This window comes from Vicugna pacos, chromosome 9 (genome assembly GCF_048564905.1).
Source record: "Vicugna pacos chromosome 9, VicPac4, whole genome shotgun sequence".
NCBI lineage: Eukaryota > Metazoa > Chordata > Mammalia > Artiodactyla > Camelidae > Vicugna > Vicugna pacos.
This window is the reverse complement of record NC_132995.1, coordinates 18,590,841-18,614,000: the sequence shown is the minus strand read 5'-3', so window position 1 is coordinate 18,614,000 and position 23,160 is coordinate 18,590,841. Positions and strand designations below refer to the sequence as shown.

The 23,160-nt window shown below is 48.0% G+C and overlaps 1 protein-coding gene across 1 annotated transcript in view; it reads right to left on the bottom strand.

Moving 5' to 3' along the window:
- TSHZ3 (teashirt zinc finger homeobox 3) overlaps positions 1-23,160 on the bottom strand; it is a 70,870-nt gene extending 47,710 nt beyond the window's left edge. The window contains exon 1 of the mRNA XM_072967280.1: positions 22,699-23,160. Within this exon, the coding sequence (XP_072823381.1) occupies positions 22,699-22,738 (40 nt within the window). The 5' untranslated portion in view covers positions 22,739-23,160. The remainder of the gene's footprint in view (positions 1-22,698) is intronic.

Here is a 23,160-nt window from a genome sequence, read left to right as displayed (position 1 = left end):
TGAGCACCGTATACATATAGTAAATTTTAAAGAATTTTACCGTAAACCCACCTACAACCTAGATTCTAACTCTCACATTTTACCTGACTGCCTTTATTACCCGTGTGTCTCTCCATCCATCCGTGTATCTTAATGTCTGGATGCACGTTGAAGCAAATTACAGATGTCTAAGATGTATTTTTAATGGCAAATGGAAAGGTACCCTATAGAGTGTCACTATGTATTTATGATTTTATTTATCTGGCAGGATATTCCACAAACTGGTAACAGTGCTTGCCCCCAGGGAGGGGAACTCTCTTTTAACTGTTTGCCCTTTGGTTCTCTTGGATTTTGTATTATGAGCATTATTGCTTTTCTAATAAAAAAAAATTAAAATGCATTTAGGTTCACAAAGGGAAGGTGCTGTCAAACCTTTGGGGGCTCTCTGTAACTTCTGCAGGGTAGCCCCGCACACACAGCAGCCTGGTGCACGCGCATGCAGGGGTGTGTGTGCACACGCGTGTGCCGTGCACATCGGGCGCTTTGAGCCTTCAGAGGAAGGGCGGTGCTTGCCTCTCGTGCTGTGTCACTCTAAGTCACTTTCGCACGGAACTGAAATCTCGAGGTGTGAGGCAAGTGTCTTAGGGAGACTCGTTATTTCATTTCCAAGTGAGCAGCCATAAAAGGCAGTGTGTTTGTTGCTGTTCAGGAGAACAGAGCACATGGAACACATTAAGGACAGGCAGCCCCTCTGCCGAGGGTTAGCTGTGTGCTCCGATGCCCGGGTCTTGGGCTCTCTTACTATAAACATCTGTGCAACTTCAAATAAATATCCTCCCAGAATCTCACGCAGCCTTGAGTTCCAAGGAAACCCTATGTAACGCGGACCTGTGTGCACGGGCCAGGGAAACAGAAAACTCCAGGAAGAAGTGTAGCCTCGTGGGAAGAACGCTGGAGAAGGTGTCCTGAAGAGGAGTGACCGGTCCATGAATGGCCCACCCTAGAGCGCTCAGACTGCGGAAAGGCACCCATTTTCCGTTTCTTACAAGAAGTGGCAAACGAGGAAGAGGCCAGAAGAAAATATATATATAATTATCACGATCATCGTGAACAGTATTGTAAGCCAAACACAGTCAAAGAAGAAAAAAAATTCCACAGCAACAGTTGATGTGTTCGTACAACCGCCTTCTTTCCTAAGACCTGAAATTTGACTTTCAGCCTCTGGGCTATTTATTATTGGCGCATGTCTGTCCGACAGCAATGGATTTTCTGGTAGTATATGTTTGAAACTCTGGGAATGATACACTTCATTTTAGAAACAGTAATATCAAAAATTGAACTAACTGAACATGTGATGAGTTACAGCAACATGTCAGGCTAAACACCTGAAATCCTTACTTTCCTGCACATGAAAAGGATGTAGTAGCTAATGAGAAGGAAAGGAGTGAAACTGGTTAGCGTTCTGTTTATTCTGTTTGAAAACATGCATGGGGCTAGTTTTTTTTTTTAATCCCTTTGGTAAGAATAAGACTGTAAAACACTGACTGCAACTGGCGTATATTTATCTGTGCTATGTATCTATAGATACACACACATATACACACCTATATATGTGTATAAACACACAACATATATGTAACTGAGCTGGGCGTTTTATTTAAGGCAACAGGACACAGGTAATTTATATCTTATTATATATCTAAAAAAAATTCCTACCTAAAACCTCAAAATTCAATACACAAAATGAAACTAATTATACTGCAGCGAGGGGGTAAGAAATGAGAAAGTGGGCTACCATAGCCCCTTATTTGTTTAATGGTCTCCTTTTCCAGGGTCTGTCTGGACAGTGTCTCCAGCTGCATCTGCAAACCAATACATCTGATGTCAGATCTCTAAGGCATTTGACAACATCATTTTAGAACCTTTAGTTACTGAGATATCAATAATTAAATGCATTCAGTTCACACTTTGTTCTGGTGGATACCAGCTATTTATCTCTGTCCTCCGAAGACGCTAATGGTATAATGGGCAAAACATCAAAAATAATTAAGAAAAACGTTGCTGTAAACTGTGTCAGAAGAGAGATAACTTTTACCCAGGACCCCAGCTAGAAATCACTCATACCGGTTCCATCTCGTACCAAACACATCTGGCTGAGAGGTGAAACACTCCACTCAGCAGGCAGGCAGCTCACGCAGTCTGCATCCCAGGAAAAGCCCACCTGGCATCCTGGAGTGGTTCCTCTGCGTGCACGTGCTGGGAAGGCCTGGCTACGTGCAAATGTCATCAGCGGTGAGACAGAGCAGGGGCTGCCGGCCGCACCGGGGCCCCTGCCAGGCCAGGCCTCCGCCAGGCCAGGGGCAGGCAGGCTCTCAGCAGCAGGACTCCCTGCTTCTGGCAGGTGCCCCGGCCCACAGAAACTCACCTCCCTCCCGGTCCAGCCAGCAATGCCTCAGGCTTGTCTGCCTAATCAGCGGGACTAGAGCAGAAGTTCTGAGAATGTCCTCTTCAAGAAACGGCCGGTAAAATCCTAAAGCAACAGGTCCGTATTTCTTGAGCAGAAAATGTCTTTCTCTTTTCACATCCAACAACAAATAAAAAGGAAGAAATTCGTTTATTTTTCTTCTCTAAGTAAGGTAGATAAGCCTTGAAATCGGGAGATTCTATTTTAAATATCAGTTACAATTAATTACAATACCGTAGACATCCTGCAGATATTGTAATTGAAGAATAAAGACTTATCTGGAACCAAAGCAAAGGGAGACAGCTTTGAAGAGGCAGCCTTTTTCAGATAAGCAGGGTCACCTATTCGCGCATCCTTTCAAAATCTCTATTTTAGTGGCGCCCTGACTGGGAGTAGTGTCCTGTCACAGCTCCCTTGTGTGACTCGGTGGTCAGCGTCCCAACAACAGGGGCTGCAACAGCTCCCCTGATGTCCACCTGTCACCTTCAAAGAGCCACACTTACACAAGACAATGCCCCCGTCTCATCATTAAAAAGCACCCAATCCTCGTGGGTGAAAATGGCTATCTTGTTATTAATGACCAAGACAGGGAAAATGTAAAATTGAATAAGCCGCCCAAACAAGGGGAAGAAATGTTACAGGAGCTGCTGTGTCAACCCTAATTGTGTAATTACTTCTTGGCTTGGTCACCTAAGCTCAGAGCAAGAAGTAAGAGACAATGGTAATTTCTTGCTGCTGAAATGAAGGTGTCAGGCTGTCTTGTGTGTTCCGTGGGAGCAGAGGTAAAGTTTACATTTATATCATGTTACCACAATTATAATCTCCCAGAGCACAGCGAGAAAGGAGCGGTGGAAGGTCTGCGCTCACAACAGGCCCACGGAAGTTCGCTCGCACAAACGTTTATTTAATTTAGGCCGATCCGCTTTGGGTCCCAGCCTCAGCCCTGGTTACACACCAGTGAAATTGGGGAGCTGCTCCCAGCAACTTGCAGACCGATAGGAAGAAACTCATCTTTAAAAACCGGTGTTAATAAATTGGCTACTAATAAGAACTAACCACTAGATGGCTTTCGATTTTTCACCTCTTGAATAGCTGAAGGTGACTGATCGTGGGGTCTTGGGTTCTTGGGGCTGTTGGCTTATTACCACCGGTTCAAGGCTGATGTCACGGCTGAAAGTCTGGGGGAGGCCCTGGGGGACAGCGCCCAGGGGTGGATGAGCATTTGGTGGGGGAGGGCTGCAGAACCACCCCAATGTGTGGCTCCACAGCCCCCCCCACAGTCAGAGAATTCATTCCAGGGGCCTACAGTCCTAGCCTCAGTCCCATCAGCCTCCGGCTACGAACAGGGACCGCATGCCAAAAACGATTTTTTTCACACCAAGTCTGAACCACTCCTCATTCTAATGGAAAAAAAGAGAGCAGAGACACAACTCGGAAGAGGGAAAAAAAAAAAAAAGAAAAGAAAAGAAATTCCATTATAACTGGCTTCCTCGCGCTCCAGCCTAGGATGTGAGTAATCACAAAAACTGTAATATCAGCTTTTTATGTTTTCCTTACACTGGGTTCCTCCTTTATTTCCTTTCAAAGAGGGTCAAGATCTTTTTTTCTGTTCTTTTTTTTGATTCAGAAAAGCTGCTTTGTGATTCCCGAAAGGTGGGTTTCTCTCTGTCACAGCTCTGCTTTCCCTGACAGTCGTAAATGTGGGGGCAAAAAAGGAAGCTCACAAAAATCTCCCAGCAGCTGCCCTGGGTGGACTGCAAACCCTACCCCGCCTCACCTGCAGGTCTTCTGGAAACCTCTAACGGGGGGGGCGGGGAGCTCGGAGCAAGCTGGCTGGCACCCTGAACAGGGAGCTGCAGGCAGGGGGCCTTGGGAGGGGGCAAGGGCAGGTCTCCTCATGCCCACCTCCTGTGCACAAGTCACAGCGCCCTGGCCTGACCCCTGCCCCGCGGCAGGCCAGCCCCTTTCCCCCAACAGCATCCAAACCTAACTTGCCCAGTTCCAGTTTCCCCTCTCTACCACTTCCTACCCTAACTAGCGAGGATGATGGGGGTGGGGAGAAAAAAAACAAATGTAGGTTGCTGACATGCTGTGTGGTCCACATCCCTTTGGACTCAAAACATCAATGAGCTTTTTAATAAGTAGCCAAGTTCCATTTAAAATTAGAATTGAAAAAAAAAAAGTCTTGAACTCCTATCTCCTATTGGTCATGAAGCAGCCCATGCGGGAGGGTGATCCTGGACACAGCTGGAGGTGCTCACAAACACATTTTCCTGGGAGTTTCTGCTGGCTGGCGGGGACGTGGCTCTGTCTAGAGAAAGTGGCCAGTCCCCCAGGGCAGGGGACACCCAGCCTCGGCATGCTCCCTCACTGGCCCATGGCACAGCTGACCCCGCATGCATGGATGGGCACAGCCCCAGCTCCCCGTGGTGGGGGGACAGCGGGAAAGGCAGTGCCTGCCAGGCTCCCTGCAGACAGACATGGGCCCCCTGAAATCTCCCTCTACCTTGGAGCTGCACTATTCAACAGTGTGGGTGAGAACTAGCAACAAAAAGACCCTCTCCTCCCTCCAAGGACTCGAGGGAAAGAAGAGCAATGTGCCCCTCCCCTAGAGAGATCCTTCCGCTAACCCAAAGCATCCGAGAGGCAGGGCTCGTGCAAGAAATTTGCACAGAGCAATGACCAGCCTTCATGAGCTCACCTGTACTGGAACTTTAGGAAACATGTCTGTAAAAACAAGTCCAGAATAACTTTTAGGAGCACTGATGAAATAAAAGGGCATATTAATTTTCTCTCATAGCTTGCGATAGCTTATTTATCACTCTCATTTTAATTCTTACTTTTTATGGAAGTTTAGTCGATTTGCAATGTTAGTTTCAGGTGTACAGCAAAGCGGTTCAGTTATATGTATATGTATATACACTTTTTTCAGATTCTTTTCCATTAAAGCTCATTACAAGAAATTGAATATAGTTCCCTGTGCTATACAGTAGGTCCTTGTTGTTTATGTATTTTACATATAGTAATGTATCACTTTTGTCTTTATCATAGGTACTTCACGTCTGCTGTGAATTGTTTTTAAAAATTAATCTGCATTTACGTATGCACTAAAACATTCACGGTGATCTTAGGATCCCCCGTGGACATGGCTAAAAGACAAGCCATGAAACTTCCTAACTGCCACTCTGTTCGCTGTGCTCCGCCGCAACGAAGGGAAGTGAGAGCCTCTGGTAAAAATGCATTTTCTGGAAATGTCATGGATACACAGGGAGAGGAAACTGCAGACGGTTGCAGGGAACCAGGCCGGTACTGCACTGGCTGTCTCTCTGTGGCCAGGCGCTCTGGTACTGTGTGTCCACCAATTGCCACCCTACCGGAGCGTCTGAGCTACCCGGTCAAGCCGTGACAGTCTATTGATTTTAATAGAACGTCCATTTTCTATTTCCACACCAGGGCACGCTGCACCTCCACAGGAGGGGAGGCTGTTTCTGGGCCTAGTGGCTGAGTCCCTGCCATGCCTGCTTCCCCAACTACAAAGATGCTGCCTCCCCAGTGCAGTTTCTTCTGGGCTGGGGCCACCACGAGGCAAGGACACAGCACGGGTGCTCTGCACAGCCAGGGGCATCCTCTTCTCACCCTCCTACTCTTCCCACTGGAGCTGGGTCTCCGGGACCGCAAGCCTCCATTCACAAAAACGCACACAACTGCTGGCTGGAGGGCAAAAATTGTGCTTCATCAAAGACCCTTTGTCGTGTTCAGACACCGCAGCCTGAACACCGGCTCAGCCCCCTGGTTCCCCTTGCTGTCAGTGAGGTGGCATGCTCCGTGCCTCTTGACGATATAATCATCATAAACTTTATTATTACATCTGGAATTTCACGATATGCTCAGTAATTGATGACAGAGAGGCACAGCCCAGAATGCTGCTCCCACAAGCTCCCACAGTTCCAGTAACCTAACTGCTTAATACTCCTGGAATGTATAAACAGTGCTAACTGCCGCATTCCCCACACTGACATGGTAGGACGAAGCCACCGAGCCCGTGCAGGAGGTGATTTTTCTCTTCTTGAGGAGAAGGCCCTCGTGGGATGCAAATTGGGAATCACGCTTTGGGGGGGCGGGGGAGGATGATGACAGGTGACCCGTAAGCAGATGTGATCTGGGGCTGACACACGGAGGTGATCAGCTGCACTGGAGAACTGAGATCAGTAACAGAAGTTTGCATGAAGTCATCACCCATCAATACTCATTCTCCATTTGGTGGGGTTTTCAGAGGACGGTGGTCACTGGGACTAGGAAGAAGTGCCCCAGCTCACCGTTTCTAATTTCAGGGACACCATCATTCGAACGGTAGGTAAAGGAGAGAAAATAGCATCATGGGCCAGGATTGCAATCAGATTGGCGAACACACTTATCTAATGGGAAAAAAGACAGGCAAAATAAACCAGGGGTGAAAGTCACACTCAAGGGTCCCTGGGAGTTGGGGCCACAGATAAGGCTTCCACTCCCGGCCCCCAACCCCAGGGAGAGCTAATAGCACTGTGGCTGTCCCCCAGCGCCACCTGCAATCAGGGGAATCCACAGCTGCTCAAGCTTGGGGTGGGGGTGGGGACGGGGACGGAGACGGGGCAACAGCCCCACGCACCCGGCACCAACACGCCACGTGGCTGTCACAGCTCTCCCTCTCCTCCATCATCTCTAACCAAAACCGACCATTTAACCAGCTAATCCTCAGCCAAACTCCTGGCATACGGGGTGTGCTATCTCTCCAGGAAAATCCATTTTAAACCACCAAGTGAGTACCATCAAACCTTCTGTTTGCAAAAAACCAAACAAACAAAAGACCGCTTTGTTGATTCCTCCCAACTTGAGGCCACGGGCTGCAGGGATGGGCTCAAGGCGCTCAGGCGCCCTGGAGCAGACTCCGCATCCTGGCGCCAGGACCACCTGTGACCGGCTAGGCTCCCTTTAACCTTGGCCAGCGAGTTCCCGTTACAAATGGCCCTGCCAGCCACCTCGGCCAGGTTCCCGCACGAACGCTAATAAGTACTTGTTTGTTGAACTGAAAAATCATTACCACAGAACACGTCAAGTAATGAAAGATGTTTTCCTTGGAGAAATGTTAAATACTTCACTTCTTTCACAAGGAATGAGTACATGTGTTTCCAAATAATACCTTTCTCCCTCCCCACCCACACTTCATCAGAAAGTCTGAAGCTCCAGGACCCAATTTGAACAAGCCCATGCTGCACGGCTCGGAGAACCAAGAACACGCTGTTATTTTATTTATTTCCCTCTGCCCAGCTGACTACGTGTTTGTTCTATTACTTATTCACCTAACCATCTCCGTAGGAACCTCAGTCACGTAGCAGAGTGTCCGTGCTGCCTTACAATTTTACACGGAAAAGCAGGCAAAAATCATACCACCGCATCCCATATATTACACCGCCATGGTATTCGCTAACTCACATATATGAAAGAGCCATTTTACTCCAGGCCCAGAGCAAAAACAAAGGCAGGAAATGGAACGTCAAGAAAGGGGAACATTTCACCACAGGAAAACCCCTGGGAACTCCATCTTCCTTCCCGAATAGGAATCCTCACCTCCCTTCGAAAGCTCTTCCTTGGGCGAGATGAGTAGTAACTGCATCTGAGGCAGTCCCCAGGTCTTTCAAGTGTCTCAAAATGGCTTTGCCTACAGGGAGTCACTCTGTGCTGCGAGCTTTCTTTCTGCTGCGCATCCTAAGGCTTCAGGCAGACCCACTGGGGTGGGGGCCGAGCCCGCTTTGAGTCTACAGCAGCGGAGCCCGGGGAAACCCAAAATGACTTCCAGTCACCTTGTCCCGCGGAACCATGAGAAGGAGATGCATCTCAGAAACACGCAAACATCAAGGTGGCGTGGGGTCAGTGCCGTCCTGGGTTTTCTCGCCATCACCTATGACTTTGAACGTGCTACTATATACATGGTATGCCCTTGAGACACAAGAGACTCCTGTCTGTTCCCCCACCCTTGTCAGAGAAACAATAATCCAGGGACACAGACGCTGAAATTCTGGTCAAAACGTGCACTCCCAAAACCAAAACCTCCTCTAAAGAGAAATCAGCTCCCCCTTCCCTTTGGCCCCCTCGCTCTGTCATTTAATTTGTGAATTGCTTAAATAGATGCCAGGGGGCGGGGGTGGGGAGGACAAGATCCTTAGATCCCAGCCACAGCTCCAGAAAAGATGACCCACACCAACTTCTCAAAACTTAAAGATGTTCTTTCCAACCTTGGTTTTGTTTTCCTTTTTTTTTCTTCTTTTTTTTTTTTTCAAGGGGAAGCAAATTTCGATCTGATTTCACTAGCACTGAAGGTTGGTATTTTTTATACGTGCATCCATAAATCTACCATAAATGACTCTAGGGAAACTCTCTTCCTTTGCCCTTCCCTGATGAGCCGCTGCATTTTGGAATTGCTTTGGCTGACATTAGGCAACATGCTTTCTCAGCAATTATTTGGAAGGGCGACATGGCAACTACCGAAATGCCTCTGCCCATCTCCAAACAGCCAGATCGCACAGGGGGACAGGGGGGGCCTCTTGACTCCTTGGACTCTGTGAGCCACCTAACTGAAGCTCCCAAGTCCCAGCCAGGCATCCACCGGCATCGCTGGCCTTCCAGCAGCACTGCCTCTCATCGGTCAGGAGCAGGCATTGCCCAAGAAAATGTCCAACTTCCAGGGACAGCTGCCATGTGGTTAGGAGACTCCCAGCCTGACTCAAGGCCTCAGGGGGCCACCAAGGGCACACGGGCTCAAGGACTCCAGCAGCAACTTGAAGGCAAAGCTATCCATTTCCTGGAGGTCAAGTTCTGAACGAGTGATGTCTGGGAGGCTCCAGCCAGCCAGGCAGGTGCTTTTTCTAATCTGAGTATTTCTTTTTCTTTCTGTCTCACTAAAAGGCAAGCGGGGAGGTTGTGTCACCCCTAGTGGGCATCCAGTGTACCACGGGAGGAGGTGGACATCACACCACGAGGGGCAGCCCCTGAGGACTCCCCTGGGATGCTCGGCCACACGTCCCCAGTACTACCAGGCTGGGGGGGGGGGGTTCCTGGTGTTCCGATCACCTGCACCCTGAAGACGTCCTAACTTAAAAAATAAAAGTGTGGCTTTCTTCCTTCTCGTGAATTCTAATAGTCAAGCCTTTTTTCCTCCTGCTAATTTTAGAAGTCCTGCTATTCTTTGGGAAGAGAACGGTGTGAAAAATCAAGCATAGTATCCAAAAATAAAAGAGTAGATCTGTTTCAGGGCTTGCAGCATATTTAACTGGAAAGCAACTCCAGATATGCCACTTTCTATCTAGTCTTTAATACGTTTTCCAATTTCTCCCGAATATTTTAGCTTCAGAAGAGGCAAGGATGAACTTCCTAGTCTGCAAATATTTTTGAGGCTGAAATGGGCACCCAAAATTATTTCTGGATTGTAACTGGAGGTCTTCTCAGAACGTGATGCCAAGTGAGCGTCAGGATGTGAGTCACAGGTGCGCTTCCTAGGGTCACACTGAGATGAGTTACAAATGTCCCTTTGGGACCCAGAGCACGTTCCATTTGGAGCACATTCCCAGGCAGGTGAAGGGACACAGAGCTCTCGCAGTGGACCCTGAAGGTGGACTTGATGGCATGCTTCTCAAGTCTCCCATCTTCATTAAAAAAAAGAAAATTCTTGTGATGTAAGGAATTCAGTTGTTCCAGGCCCACCAGAACCATGGGATGGCATGTGGTCCAGGCTCGCAGGGTCTACTCCAGTTCCTCGGGTACAAGGCTCTCCTGAGTAGCCCCAGCGTGACAGTCAGGGGACCTTAGAGGAAGGATGCTGGGAGGCTACCTGGAGACCCCAGCCCATGCCTCCTCCAGCCAGAGAAGCCAGAGATTTGTGACAGAAAGTTAGAACTCTGTGTCAAGCCCTTCATGCAAACAATAAATATTACTTCTGCTCATAATCGGACTTTTCTCCAGCATCGTCTTTGAATGTTGAACCTTTTTCAATTAATTAAAAACTATGCACTGCAGAGTGCATATTTTATCAGCCCTCAGCTGCTTAAGTGTCTAGAAAAGACCAGGCAGTTTTTCTTTTTTTCTTTCTCTCCTTTTTTTTTTCTTCCAGGCAACCGAGAGCAAGTACTTGCAAGGGTCATATCTTTTTAATTATCTTTTCTCTCTTTGATTAATTATTCCGTCTGACAATAGCGTGTTTCTAATGCTATTCACCTGCCTTTGATGATTGACAACTTTTCTGTCTGATTCAGAGCAAACAGCTGCTGCCACAATCTCCTAGCAACCCGGGTGTGATGGATGAGCCCCCAAGATGGATGGCTGCAATAAATCATGTCTCCAGCCATAAAACTGAGAAAAGGGGATAAGAAGAAAAGCGAACAAAAAACAAAACAAGGTTTCTTCCCATGAGCGCACTCCTGCTCCTCGCCAATTACACCTGAAATGGACTTTGCACCTATTAATAGCAAAGTTTTTCTAATCAGTAAAAATGGGATGATGCCGTTTGTATCAGAGGTGTTTACAATGGTTCCCGCAAATTGGCACTTGTTCTCCAATTACCTCCAACACTGCCCAAGTGCAAGGGCAGAGGATCAAAGTTTCGCTCTCTTCCTTGAAGTCTCAGCAAGAAACGGTATCATCTTTCTGTAGTCAGATGGCAATTCCAGGCATCGACAACGATATCAATCTGACCCTGCCCGATTTTTGGCAGCAGCTGGGCAACAGCAAAAGTGAATCCTAAGTCATCCTGTGTGCAGAGTGTCAGGCTGCTAATAAAGTTATTTCAAAATAAACACACATACACACACACACAAGTTGCCTGGAGTTGGTGAGTGCACATGCCACGTTCCCACTTCTTTCCTGCTCATGGGAGAGGCAGGCTTTTTACACATCCAGGAAAAGTTTGTCCAAGCAGCAGCAAGATAGGAACATTCAGCCTTTCCACAAATCCTAGATTCTCATTTCTTTAGATAAAAAACGACCCCGGTCTAACTTCCCATCCCATCATTTTTTAAAATTAATGTCCACACTATAAGTCATACAAGAAGCCCTAAATTTAATTAGCAGACCCAAATAAAGTCACATATTTAATAGAAGGCCTGACAATTAAATTTGCACCATCGGGGCTCTCCGAGAGGAGAAGACGGAGCAGGAAGGCCAGCAGTTTCTGTTTCCCTTTTTTCCACCGGGAAACTACGCAGCAGGCCTGTACAGCAAAGAGGGGGAAAGGCCGGAGTGGCTGATTCTTCCCAACAGCTGGGGGCTCCCTCGGTAAGCCAGCCTGCGTCCCTAAGTACTTCCAGTAGGTGGGGGTGTCCCGGAGCAGAGCTCAGGGTGCAAGAGAACCAGAAGTGATCAGCCGGGCCGTGGGGCCTGGAAACAGCTGTCCACATCAGTCCTGGCGGGGGTCTGCTGGGGCCCGCGGAGGGGGGACAGAGTGCAGACACAAAAGGGGAGGAGGCTGCTGGGAGCAGGGGCAGGGAGCCGCCAACGATCATTTTTCATCTGAAATATTCCTGGGACGTGGAAGACTATGTTTCTTCATTCTCACACTGCTAACCAAGCCAACCGGTATTTTTTGAATAGTTAGATTGTGCTAAGCTTTTCAGATACAGATTTAAAAAAAAAAAAAGCATGTCACAGAGTTTAAAAAATCAGACAAGGGTCCTGGTTTCAGCAACTACAGCTCTGTTTATATTTTAATGTTTCGTACGTGACTGCCTCTGTCGGGGAAGGGTGGGGGGGGAGAGAGACGAAGAGAGAGAGAGAAGTTGCCTGTTAGCTTTAGTGTAAATCACAGTTACTTCATTTTTCCCTGGGCCCTTGGAAATTATTCAAAATTAAACTTTCCCCTCTTTATGGGGGTTGGGGGGGGAGGTGTCCTCTGTGTTGTAAATGGGAGGGCCTGTGTCTGGTCAGCAGCAATGATAATCCAAGGCCAATCGATGGAAACACACACTCACAGCCCCCTACCCTGCCCCGGCTCGTCCAACTCTCAAGTTACAGGTTTACACGGCAAGTCTAAATAATATTCAAAATGATAAATGGCACCCTAAGCCCGGCATCTACCATCAATCTTTTTTTAAGGAACATCCATCTTCAATAACGCATGTTTGAATCATGTGAAGCCAGGAGCCCTGAGATTCATTTATCCCACCCCTCACAAGCCAGGGGGCAGCTGAATGATACCTGTCAGCCCCAGTTCTTCTTCTTTTTTTTTTCTTTTTCTTTCCTAGACTACTAAAAGGGAGAAAAGAAGGGAAAAGAGAAAAGGAATGTTGGGGGAGGGGGGAGTCAGAAAAGCATCAGAGGCGGAGCAGTGTGGTTTAGCAGATAATATGAAAGAACATAACCTTTTCCGAGCCTCTGCCAATCCCTTGCCCGCCACACCACACACCCAGCCACCCATACGAAGCAGGCTCTCCCCTCCTCGGCCCTGCCTCTCCTCTCTCCTCTCTCCTCTCTCCTCCCTCTCCCTCTCACCAAATCAGCAGTGTTCCCTCTGCAAGCCAGCGGTACTGGGTCCAGTGTGAGAAGGAGGAGGAGGAGGCAGCATCACATGGTGGACCAGGCTTCTCTCCCCTCCCCGTTGTCTGGCTGGGGCCCATATGATAAATGACATATGTCATTCTGTCAGGAGGGAAGGGTGGGTCAGTGATGTATGACTCTGCTGAAAAGGAAATCGACTCTTTGGCATGGCGCAGCTCTTCCCCGGGATCTAGTTTCAGAACTCTGAAATGAATTCTCCGACGTTTCAAGTGCATACTTAGGGCAGGCTGATGGGAGGCCTGGGGAAATCACACTTTATCCTCCCCCTGCCCTTCCCACGGCAAGGGGAAAGGGAAAAAAAAAAAAAGAGAAAGAAAGAAAAAAAGAAAAATGGTTCAGCCACTGGATACCTGCAAAAGGCCACGCGCGTGTCAAAGTCCCCAGCAGCCACACACCACGGGTTATTAAAAAAAAAAATGTGACTTTGGGGGGAAAAAAAAAAGAAAGAAATTAAGTGGAGGAAGGTTGGTCTTTATTTATTTATTTATTTTTAATGGCAAAGGGCTGACACAAAAGCAAGATAAAAATTAGCATGTTTGAAGTAATCGTCCCGCAGCTTGACATCTGCATAGTAAATTTTAAAGGAAAAAAATGTGTCAGACAGCCATGAGCCGCCTCGCCCTCCCCCCTTTCATTAGCTCACTGCCAGGGTGGCACTGCTGAACCTCATTACGGCAAGAGGATTTATGAAGCTGAACCCAATGGCAAAGAAAAGGCATCTGTCAATAATTGTAGGGAGCTGCACTCACAGCTTTGAAATCTCATTAAGTATGCAGTTATCAGGCATAAAGATCAAAAACATTACTCAACTCCGACAGAATCTTATGGAGGAACATTAATTAGCAACAGGCCTACAGTACAAAAAAAAAAAAACACACAGACTTCCTCTCACACCTGCCCAACCCACAAACCTAAAGCAACACTCCCCCTCCCGCCCGAAAAAAAATAATTCCCGGCATCTGAGACTGATCAAGAACATGAAACAAGAGAGACACACAGAAAGGAGGGGAGGGAGGGAGGGAAGGGGTGGGCGGCGGGCGGGCAGGCAGAGAGGGGAGGGGAGGGCGGGGAAATTCAGTTGAGAAAGGCTTGGCGGTGAGGAGAGAAAAGGAAGAAGCTGTCAGACTTGAGAAGGATGTCAGCGCTGGCCCTGATTACAGGGGCCTATGGAGTTCTCAGACCTTTTATCATCCTGGCCGTGAAAACCAGCCAGGAGTCACCGCAGGAGGGCTGGTGGCTGCCCGTGCCGGCAGCCGAGGCCCGGACCCCGAGACCCTCTCCTCCGGCCCCTGCTCACCTGGCAGGCAGGGATCCTCGGCCCCCGAGCCCAGGAGGCAGGCCCTGCCCGGCCTTCTGCACACCCAGATCTGATGTCCCCGCCCAGTCTGCAGCCGGCCAGGAAAAGCCAGGGCCAGACCCAGCTCCCAGGGCCTTGGGCACCGTCTAGGGAATCACCGGTGTCACTGCACCTCACCACCATCTGAACACACCTTCTTCCTCCAAAGCAGAGGGAGGCAGCCCTCTCACACATACGCTTTCCCTTATTTCTGTGTGCGCCTGCCTGACCTGCTTTGTCACTTACAACACACTGACAAATAAAATACAAAATGGGGAGAATTCCCATCCAAAGGGTCAGGCCACACTGGGCCAGCAGACCCCTTGACCTTTGCCACATGTGGGACAGGGCACGGCTGATGGCGGGTGTCAAACCTCCTGCGCTAGCCTGACTCCAGGATACCCACGGGGGCACAATCCAATGACAAGCTTCCTCTCCCACCACATTCTCCACCTCTTGCAAGCCGCGATGGCAAAGAACAATGTACACACGTTTGGAAACATCCCACAAGAACTGTGGGCTTAGGGTCTCGGGCAAACCTCTTATGTTCTCTGGTGGCCTGGGTGCAGGGGAGGTACCCGGAGGCACATGGGGAGATGTCAAAGGACACTCAGGTTTCCGTCCAACAGGCAACACCAGCCAACTCCACGGCATGTCATGCAACAGTTAGGCAAGGTCCTCAGACTTCCCCCCATGAAAGGTGTATAATAATAATAAAGCATATATTCTGTACTAATTTCCCTTCTTGCACCGTTACAGACAGGTGGCCTTCTCTGGTTACCCATAAGCACATGCTCTTGTAGTCTCTGTCACACACACACACACACACGGACTTCCCATAATCCCACCCCATGAGGGTGAGAAAACCTAAGAACAGCATCTCCTTTGATCTGAAACCTCCACCATCATTTTTCCCTGAGCCCCTCTTCCACCCCCATACCTCTTACCTCATCCCACAGTCCCTTCTCAAGTGTTTTTACCTCTCTCTTCTACAGAAGATAATGGTCACCTTTTCTTAATTAGCCGCATCTTTAAGGAAAGGGGAATTAAGATTTCTAGGCAACTAGCCTGGAGATCCCTTCCAGCCCAGGCCCATCCTTTCCAATCAGGGACTCTCCTCTAGAATATCAATGAACACGGCGCAGCTCAGTCGCCACCTATGACCAAAAAGAGTTGAGGACACTTGTCTACAAGCCAGACCTGATGAGAAGGAATTTTAGCAGGAGTGTTACAATAAGGTGTTTATATTTTTTTATGTGCTTACCGTATTACCTTTATTATGTGTAACATCAAAGTGATTATAGCAATTACATCTACCAGAATTAATTACAGAACTTCCCATCATCCTGGGATACATAATGCATTAGAGGAAAGCCAAAGAAAGAAAACATCTTGATTGTAGTAACTATTGTTGGTGTGTATTTTCCCCGGCAGCAATGCCAAACCAACGGCAGCTCTCAGGAAGGGCAGGGCAATGGGGACGGGGAGCTTTAATCAGAAATGAGGTATATTTCCTTTAAATTAAGTAACACGTTTGTCTAATAATAGGTTGGCACGCCTGGACATAGAAAATCAATTTAATTTTTTAAGTGTACATCTTTAAAAGGCGCTGGTTAGTCTACCTCACCAATGTTACTACATAAAGGAGAAAGCACATGGGTGAGAGACTTACAAGTCTTTACGTATGCAAAATAAATTCACTCAAGGCTTCATTAATATTAATTTAAATTCAAAACCCATTTACATTAAATTGTTCATTAAAAATTGCCTATTTTATGCAACATGCATTTCTCAAAGAACTCAGAGGAAACTGAATACATAGGGCTAGATTTAATGATGGGGCTGGAAAATCAAAAGTAAATGAATTTGAGTCATTTCACGTACATGACCAAACCAGCACTTTGCTCTCCAAGGGATGGGTTCCAGTTTGGGGAACAAGCAGGCAGTCAGAATATTTTGCTTTTCCTGCTACTGGAAGCTTGTGAAAGTGACCTTCTGGTCCACCAGAGAGGTGGAAGGAAACAAGAGACACTGGTGAGGTGGAAGGAGCGGCCAGTCCCAAACCAGACTGGAGAAGGAGCAGGTATCCCCTCCGAATCCCACCTGGACTCGGAGCAGTGAGAGTTCGGAGCTTGCTTTTTAAAAAGGTCCACGAGTGTGCATTTGCCAGTCCCCATCTTGGTCTAGAATTAATAGTTTCTCTCTCCCCTTCACTCCGCCTGCTGCAATCGTTTATTCCCAAAGCAAGAGGATCAGGAAGATGATGACAAGGAGTTGGTAAGTTCCTTGCTTTGGCGCCCTCCCCCTCGAAGACAATCCGAACTTATACTGTTTCCCCAACAGCTGTTCTGGATGAAGAAAACACAGTCATAATTAATAACATGTGTTCTGACAGTATGAATTAATAATTTATTATTAAGCCCAAACAAATTTAAATTACTATTCAAGAGCCACACCTTACCACATCTGAGAAAATAAGGTAAGGAGATGGTCGAAAAGTCTAGGTAACGTGACCTTTAGAGAAATGCCTTTTCCCCTCTCCGTTCATCTCTTGGGCCACTCCTGTTGAAATACTACAATCGTTTACAGAATTGAAAGTAATTAAACCCAAGAATCTAAGTGCTGATCAGATCAAGTGTATGTGCTCCAAATGTCTTCTTTTTCAAATGGGGTTTATAAAATATTCAATATTTGGTCAAGGACATAATGTAATCTTTCTAATAAAGATTCCTAAATCTGGAGTATGACAGTCCTTCAGGCAAGTGGTCACCAGCTGATTCTATTCTAATGCTGTTTTTTTTTTAATTCCCAAAAATGCATAGCATCATTCTAGTCGCAGTTACCTGAATTTTCACACCCATGTCTAACATAAATGTTTACAAGTGTTGAAAAACGAGAGAAAGCTACCAGATCCATGTATTCATTCCTTACAATTCAGGTAAAAGAATCCAGAAAGAAAAAAAATATTCATAGCTATTGTTTGGTAGGATTTGAAAATTAATTTAATGACTAACTGCAAATACTGGAAACTAGAATTAATCTGTCTGGATTTTTTTTTTAAAGGCTTACAGACATTTAAATGCATGTATCGGGACACTTTATCAACCTAACATAAAATTGTCATCTTATCTTATTATATGACTATTTTATGCATGTGTCAAAAGAATTTAAAAATGACTGCCTGTCTATTGAGTCTAATTACAACTGCACATTATCTGTCTTGATGTACCAGTCCATATCATTGTTACCAAATACAATATAGTGTATTCACCTTTCATTTTTAACTTCTGACAGAGAAACCACAATTTGGAGCATAACTAGCGCGCGCGCGCGCGCACACACACACACACACACACACACACACAGTGAACACCTGAGAGGGTCCGGACTGATGATGCCACAATTCTGCTGGGTCCTGTTTCCCTGCACAGGCTGCAGGCTGATACTACAGGGGTGTCATGCACCCTACTTTTTTTTTTTTTTTTTTTTACTACAAGACTAAAGCTATTTTTATAGTTTGTCCAGTGACAGGCGGGACTAAAAATGGGCCAGCAGGAAAGCCTCACGAACGGCACTCGGCATCCCTGTGGCCTGCTCCCGTTACCGGATGAAACATGGCTGTGGTGCACCCGGTCCAGGACTCCCCATCCTCTGCCTGCTGCTTCCCTGCCGGTGTCTACAGCCCTGGCCCCGGCCTGGCCCCGCCAGACACCAGAGAAAGAAAAGGCCCCCGCGAGAAGGGCCGGGCACTTCGCCTCCCAGAAGGTGATCCGAGAAACCCAGAAGTGGAGGGTGGGGAAACACAGGGAACTCACCTGGGTTTCCCGGCATTTCCCACGGCCCTGAGCAGTCACCTTTCATTCTAATCACTTTACAAAACAATCTTTAGTTTAAAAAAAAAAAGAGGGAAAATGCAGACTTGTGAGGCAATTTGGGGAAATAACTGCTGATACATCAGTTATTGACTATCCGGCTCCCGTTTATGAACGTGCTCAAGGCAAAACTGAGAACCAAATGACAACACTAACCGCTCACAATCAAGGGCGGCCCTGGAGAGCACTGAAGCCCTAACTGACAGTTGTCAAGATAATGGGGGCGCAGCAGCTGATTCTGGAAGATTCTCTCCCCGATGTGAGTGTCCAGGGGAAGATCTTTGCTTCCTGCCCTCTTTGTTTTTCTCCTTCCTCTTCTTGGATTTTTTTTTGTTTGAAATTTACATTGTCCCTTTCATTTTGTAGGAAAAGGGGGTGGGGGAAATCACAGTGCGACCAAAACCAGTCATTCTGTCACCTTGCTACAGGGGAGAATACCTGTCCAAACGAGAGATGTGTGGCAGGTTTGAGAGCAAAAAAAAATTCCCAAGGCTGATGCTGAAATGCCTCCCTGAATGCTCCATGTGCTTCCAAGAGAGAAGAGACGAGCTCCTCTCTGGAGCCGCCTGATACGTGGTCCAGACTCAGGCAAGCCAGGGTGGCGTTACTTGGACACCACCAGGTGTGCTGCCTGCTCTGCCCACATCTACTGGCAAAGTAACCCCCCCCATGCCTTGCCACAAGCTCACCCTAATCCTTGCGGATCCACAGTGGCCTGTGACACCAGCAGGTCCTAAGGGGTCCCAACCACTTTTACAAAAGTCAAGAGGCTCGAAGGTTTACCTTTGCAACGTGACCAGCTAACGACCCCATGGAAGGTTATTCTCTTTCAACAAATAGGACATAGGACTCAAAAGGTCAGTGTCAAGTTGTTGTCTGCTGCTGGGTTTTTTTTTTTTCTTTTTCTCTTCTTTTTTTGGAAGTTTCAGCAATGGGTTTTTAGGATTTTACATTTCCTTCCAGGAGATGAATGTGAATGAAGAAAACGCTATCTGCTCTTAAGTACTGCTCGAATTTCTTTTCTAGCATTTTCCAAAAAAGACTTTTGTAAAACCAAACGCTACATAGAAGAGAGGGTTGTATTTCTGTATTTGAAGCAAGGGGTAGTGGTTTTTTGCCTGAAGGACCCTGGCCTCTGTAACCCCGCTCCTCTTGGCTTCTCCGGGTAACAACGTCTGTCCAGCACAAATGGACGGACAGTCCTTTGAAACTGCCCGCCTGGAGAAAGGAAAGTCCTGCCCGTGTTCCTCTTCGGCAGGTAAAGAAATTTCTCTCTTCCCTTTGAGAAAAGGCACTAAGGCACATGTAATTTCTGTGAAACAGAGAAAAATCCTAAAGTACAGAAATATGTCTTTTCAGGGATTCTTGGAGCCTGCTTTGGCCTTCTGGAGAGCAGTGCTCCATTTGGCTTAGACAGAAAAACTCTGTGCACCTGTGGGCCACGTCTGCACGCTCTCCCCAGCGCTCAGTCCTTTGTGGTTGTTATTCTACCCCAGACCATTAAAAGGGCCCTAATTCCTATGACATGATTATCCAGGTACCAAAGCCCATTTGTCACCTGCAGCAGAAAATTGAGTTAATGCACAACTAAAGGCAGCCAGGACTGTGTAATATCAACTTGATTACATCAAACTAGCTGCAAACCTAATTCTGCTGGATGACACTGCGTCGGGCTTGTCATCTCCAATCATTAAAGCTGTCAGGAATCCATCAGGTTTACAGCTAATTAGGTGAACACTAATGAAGCTGGCAAAACAACTTTTCTTTTTTTATGGCTGAGCGGACCTTTCAGTTTGCAGGGGGAAAAAAAAATTCTCGAGTATTCTCAAGGTTGCTCGGGACTGGATTTCCAGTTACCAATCAGCAGACATCTTTCTTTTTCCCACTCTCTCGCTCTATCAGTACAAAGCAATCAATTTGTCATCACGCCCAGTATGCCACAAATGCAGGCATGAACCTTATAACTTGCAGCTGTGAGAACTGAAAAAAAGGGAAAAATGGCAAGTTTCTTGTCCATCCAAGCAAACAAACTCACACGGCCCACTTATTGGCTTCTGCAGACTTATCGCCAGCCTCAGTGTGGAGGGTTTTTTTTTATGCCTCCACTCTCCTTAAATAAGTAGCCCTTTAGACATTCTCCACCCCCTCCTCTACACGTCCATTAGGCAGAGGCATTCTGATAAAGTAAATCCAAAACCAGGCTATGGGAAAGAAAGCAAGCACTCATGCTGCCAACTTCTGATTGACCATTAAGCTATTGATGAATGTGCCTGTCAGAAGAGAGACAATTAAATCAAATATGAAACAAAGTCGTTTTGACGGGTCATTTTGATAGAGCAAAACCATTCTTCCATCTCCTATTAGTCGTGCAGTCAAGTTTTTATATAATGAATATTTCTTAGCTGACCTGAGATTTCCTGGCTGGCTTTTTAAAAGGTGCAAAGGGTTAGGGAACAGGTTGCCTTTAAAAAAAATAAAATAAAATAAAACCAACAGTACATATCCTCCTTCTCTAATATTTTTAGCAGGAAGTTATCAAATAAGAGTCCCAGGTTGGCATGGTGGAAGAGAAAAGATGAAGCAACGGCGGAGAGAGTTCTAAACCAAATGTAAAGATGTAATCACATATGGTTCATTTGATTGAGGCACAAAGATACCTTAAAATGTGCATCCAAAAAGGAAAGAAAAAATTTCAAAGACTGGAAGCAGCCCAAGACACTCCTACTGCCCAACTTTGTGAAGGAGTCCTCCAAACTTTTAGAGTTTATTTTGGGTAGATAAGCTCATGGCTTGAGCTTGGAATTTCAAGTAGAAAGTGGGATGGGCAAAAAGCACCAGCCTGGAGGTGACTTGAGAGACGGCACCCTCTCTAAACCACTACTGGGATTTTCAAACTTTCTAAATTTAGGTAACACCGAAGACAGAGAGCAAAATCTGCAATACATGCCCCAAATCAAGTCTGTTTTCTTCCAAGATTTTCTTAGGACATTAACAGGCCAGTGCATTTCTGGGAGAAGAGAGAATAGCATTCCCTCTCTGTGACCCTGTGTAAGAAGACTCAAGTTCAGTGCAGCCAGTGTGCGAGCTCCACTGGCAGTGACGGCTGACATGATGGAAATGACCACCACCATCACCCCCACTGTTACTGCAGACACTCAAGGACAGCATGGGTACCATGCCTTCATCCAAGAAGGGTATCAGCCAGTGCCCTGACCCATCTCTCTGCCCTCCTATCTTCTACCAAAAGAAAAGAATGGAAAAGAAAGAAAAGAAGAAAAAGAAAGAAATGAAACTCCACTTAACCCTCCCGCTCAGGCAGCATCTGAACCTCTGCACATCTGAGTGTTACTCATATCAAAATACATCGCGTCCATATGTGGTCCTCTCAGCAATCCGCCCCAAATCCCAGAAGTTGCACTGACAGGGCCCTAGTGACGTCACAGAGCTTGGCCTCACCATTTCAAGTGATTTATTGATGTTTATTGGGAATGAATAGATCAAAGGCAGCAGCATGACGGGCGATCAATCAGTCATCAAATCAAGGGTGGCAAAGGGCCAGAAACCCTTCTTCCAGGCAACATGCCCCCAGCTGACATTATTGCAAAATAATGTTATGTGTGTGGGTTTTGTTTTGTTTTCAATGATGCTTTTTTCCAGAAAAGAAAAAAAAAGGAAAAAAGAATCAGCTCAGTCTTAACAGAAGTTGACACTCCTGGCAAAAAGAAAAAAAAAGGAAAAAAAGAAAAGGGGAGAAGTACGCTAACACGTCCCAGAACTAAGTACTACGAGGGGATGAGGATGGGAGAAGCAGTGGAAGGAGGGGGTGGGGGTGACGGAAAACAAACCAGGGTAAAGGGAACGCCAGCATCTAACAACGACTTGACAGTCATCTGACAATACCCAGACCCAGTGCGCTCTGGTTTCCACCGCTTAGCCCGATTTGGGCCCAATAAATGAAGAATCAATCGGATTAGCAGTAAGGTGGCCGAAGGGACCCGCTCGCTCACTCGCTCCCTCTCTTTCGCTCGGCAGACACCGGGCAGTCCCCCGCCGGCCGGCGGGAGGACACGGAAGGTGTCCCGGGGAACTCAGGTGACCCCGCCCGCCCCCCACAGAAAACAGACAGAAGAAGGCTCCTTCCCAGCCCCTCCGCGGCCAGAGAGCTGAGGAGGAGGCAGGGACCCAGCCCAGCGCAGTTCGCCGCGAGTGAGCGCGGTGCCCCAAGTGGGTGCGAGAGGGAAGGGGGGGGCAGAACGCAGCGGGGCGTCCGGGGGGCGCCGGTCCGCGAGGCGGGCACACGCACCAGACAGGAGAGCGGCGAGCGAGCCCGGCGCCCCGGAGTTACTCTGAGCGGCCAGAGCGAAAGGGGCGAGGAGCGGGGCGAGGAGCGCGGTCGCCGCCGGCTGGAGACGCGGGGCGAGGAGAGGAAGAGGAGGCGGAGGAGAGGAGGAAGGGGAAGCGGCTCGTACCTGCTGCGCGCCGGGGCGCCTGCTGCTTCCTCCTCGGCATGATGCTTCTCCGGCGACTGCCACTGCCGCCGCCGCCGCCGCTGCCGGGCTGAGGAGAGGGAGGGAGGGGCGGCGGGCCCGCGGGGGGGCGAGGCGGGCCGGCTCTCAGCCTCCCCCCCGGAGAGCGGCCGCCCGCAGGATGCTGCTGCGCCCCGGCTCTCCGCGTCCCCCCCGCTCCGCGCTCCGCCGCGATCCCCGAACGTGCGGAGGGAAGAAGGAGGGCGGGCGAGGGAGGCGCGGGGAGGGAGGAGCGCGGGGGGAGGAGGAGGCAGAGGAGGAGGAGGTGGTGAAGGAGGAGGAGGAGGAGGACCGCGCTGCCGGCGGAATGGGAAGTTTGACAAATCGCTCCAGAGGCCGGAGGAGGAGGGGGCGGGGAGGAGCGGCGGCCCTGCCCCCCCCCGCCCCGTCCCCAGACGAGGTGCG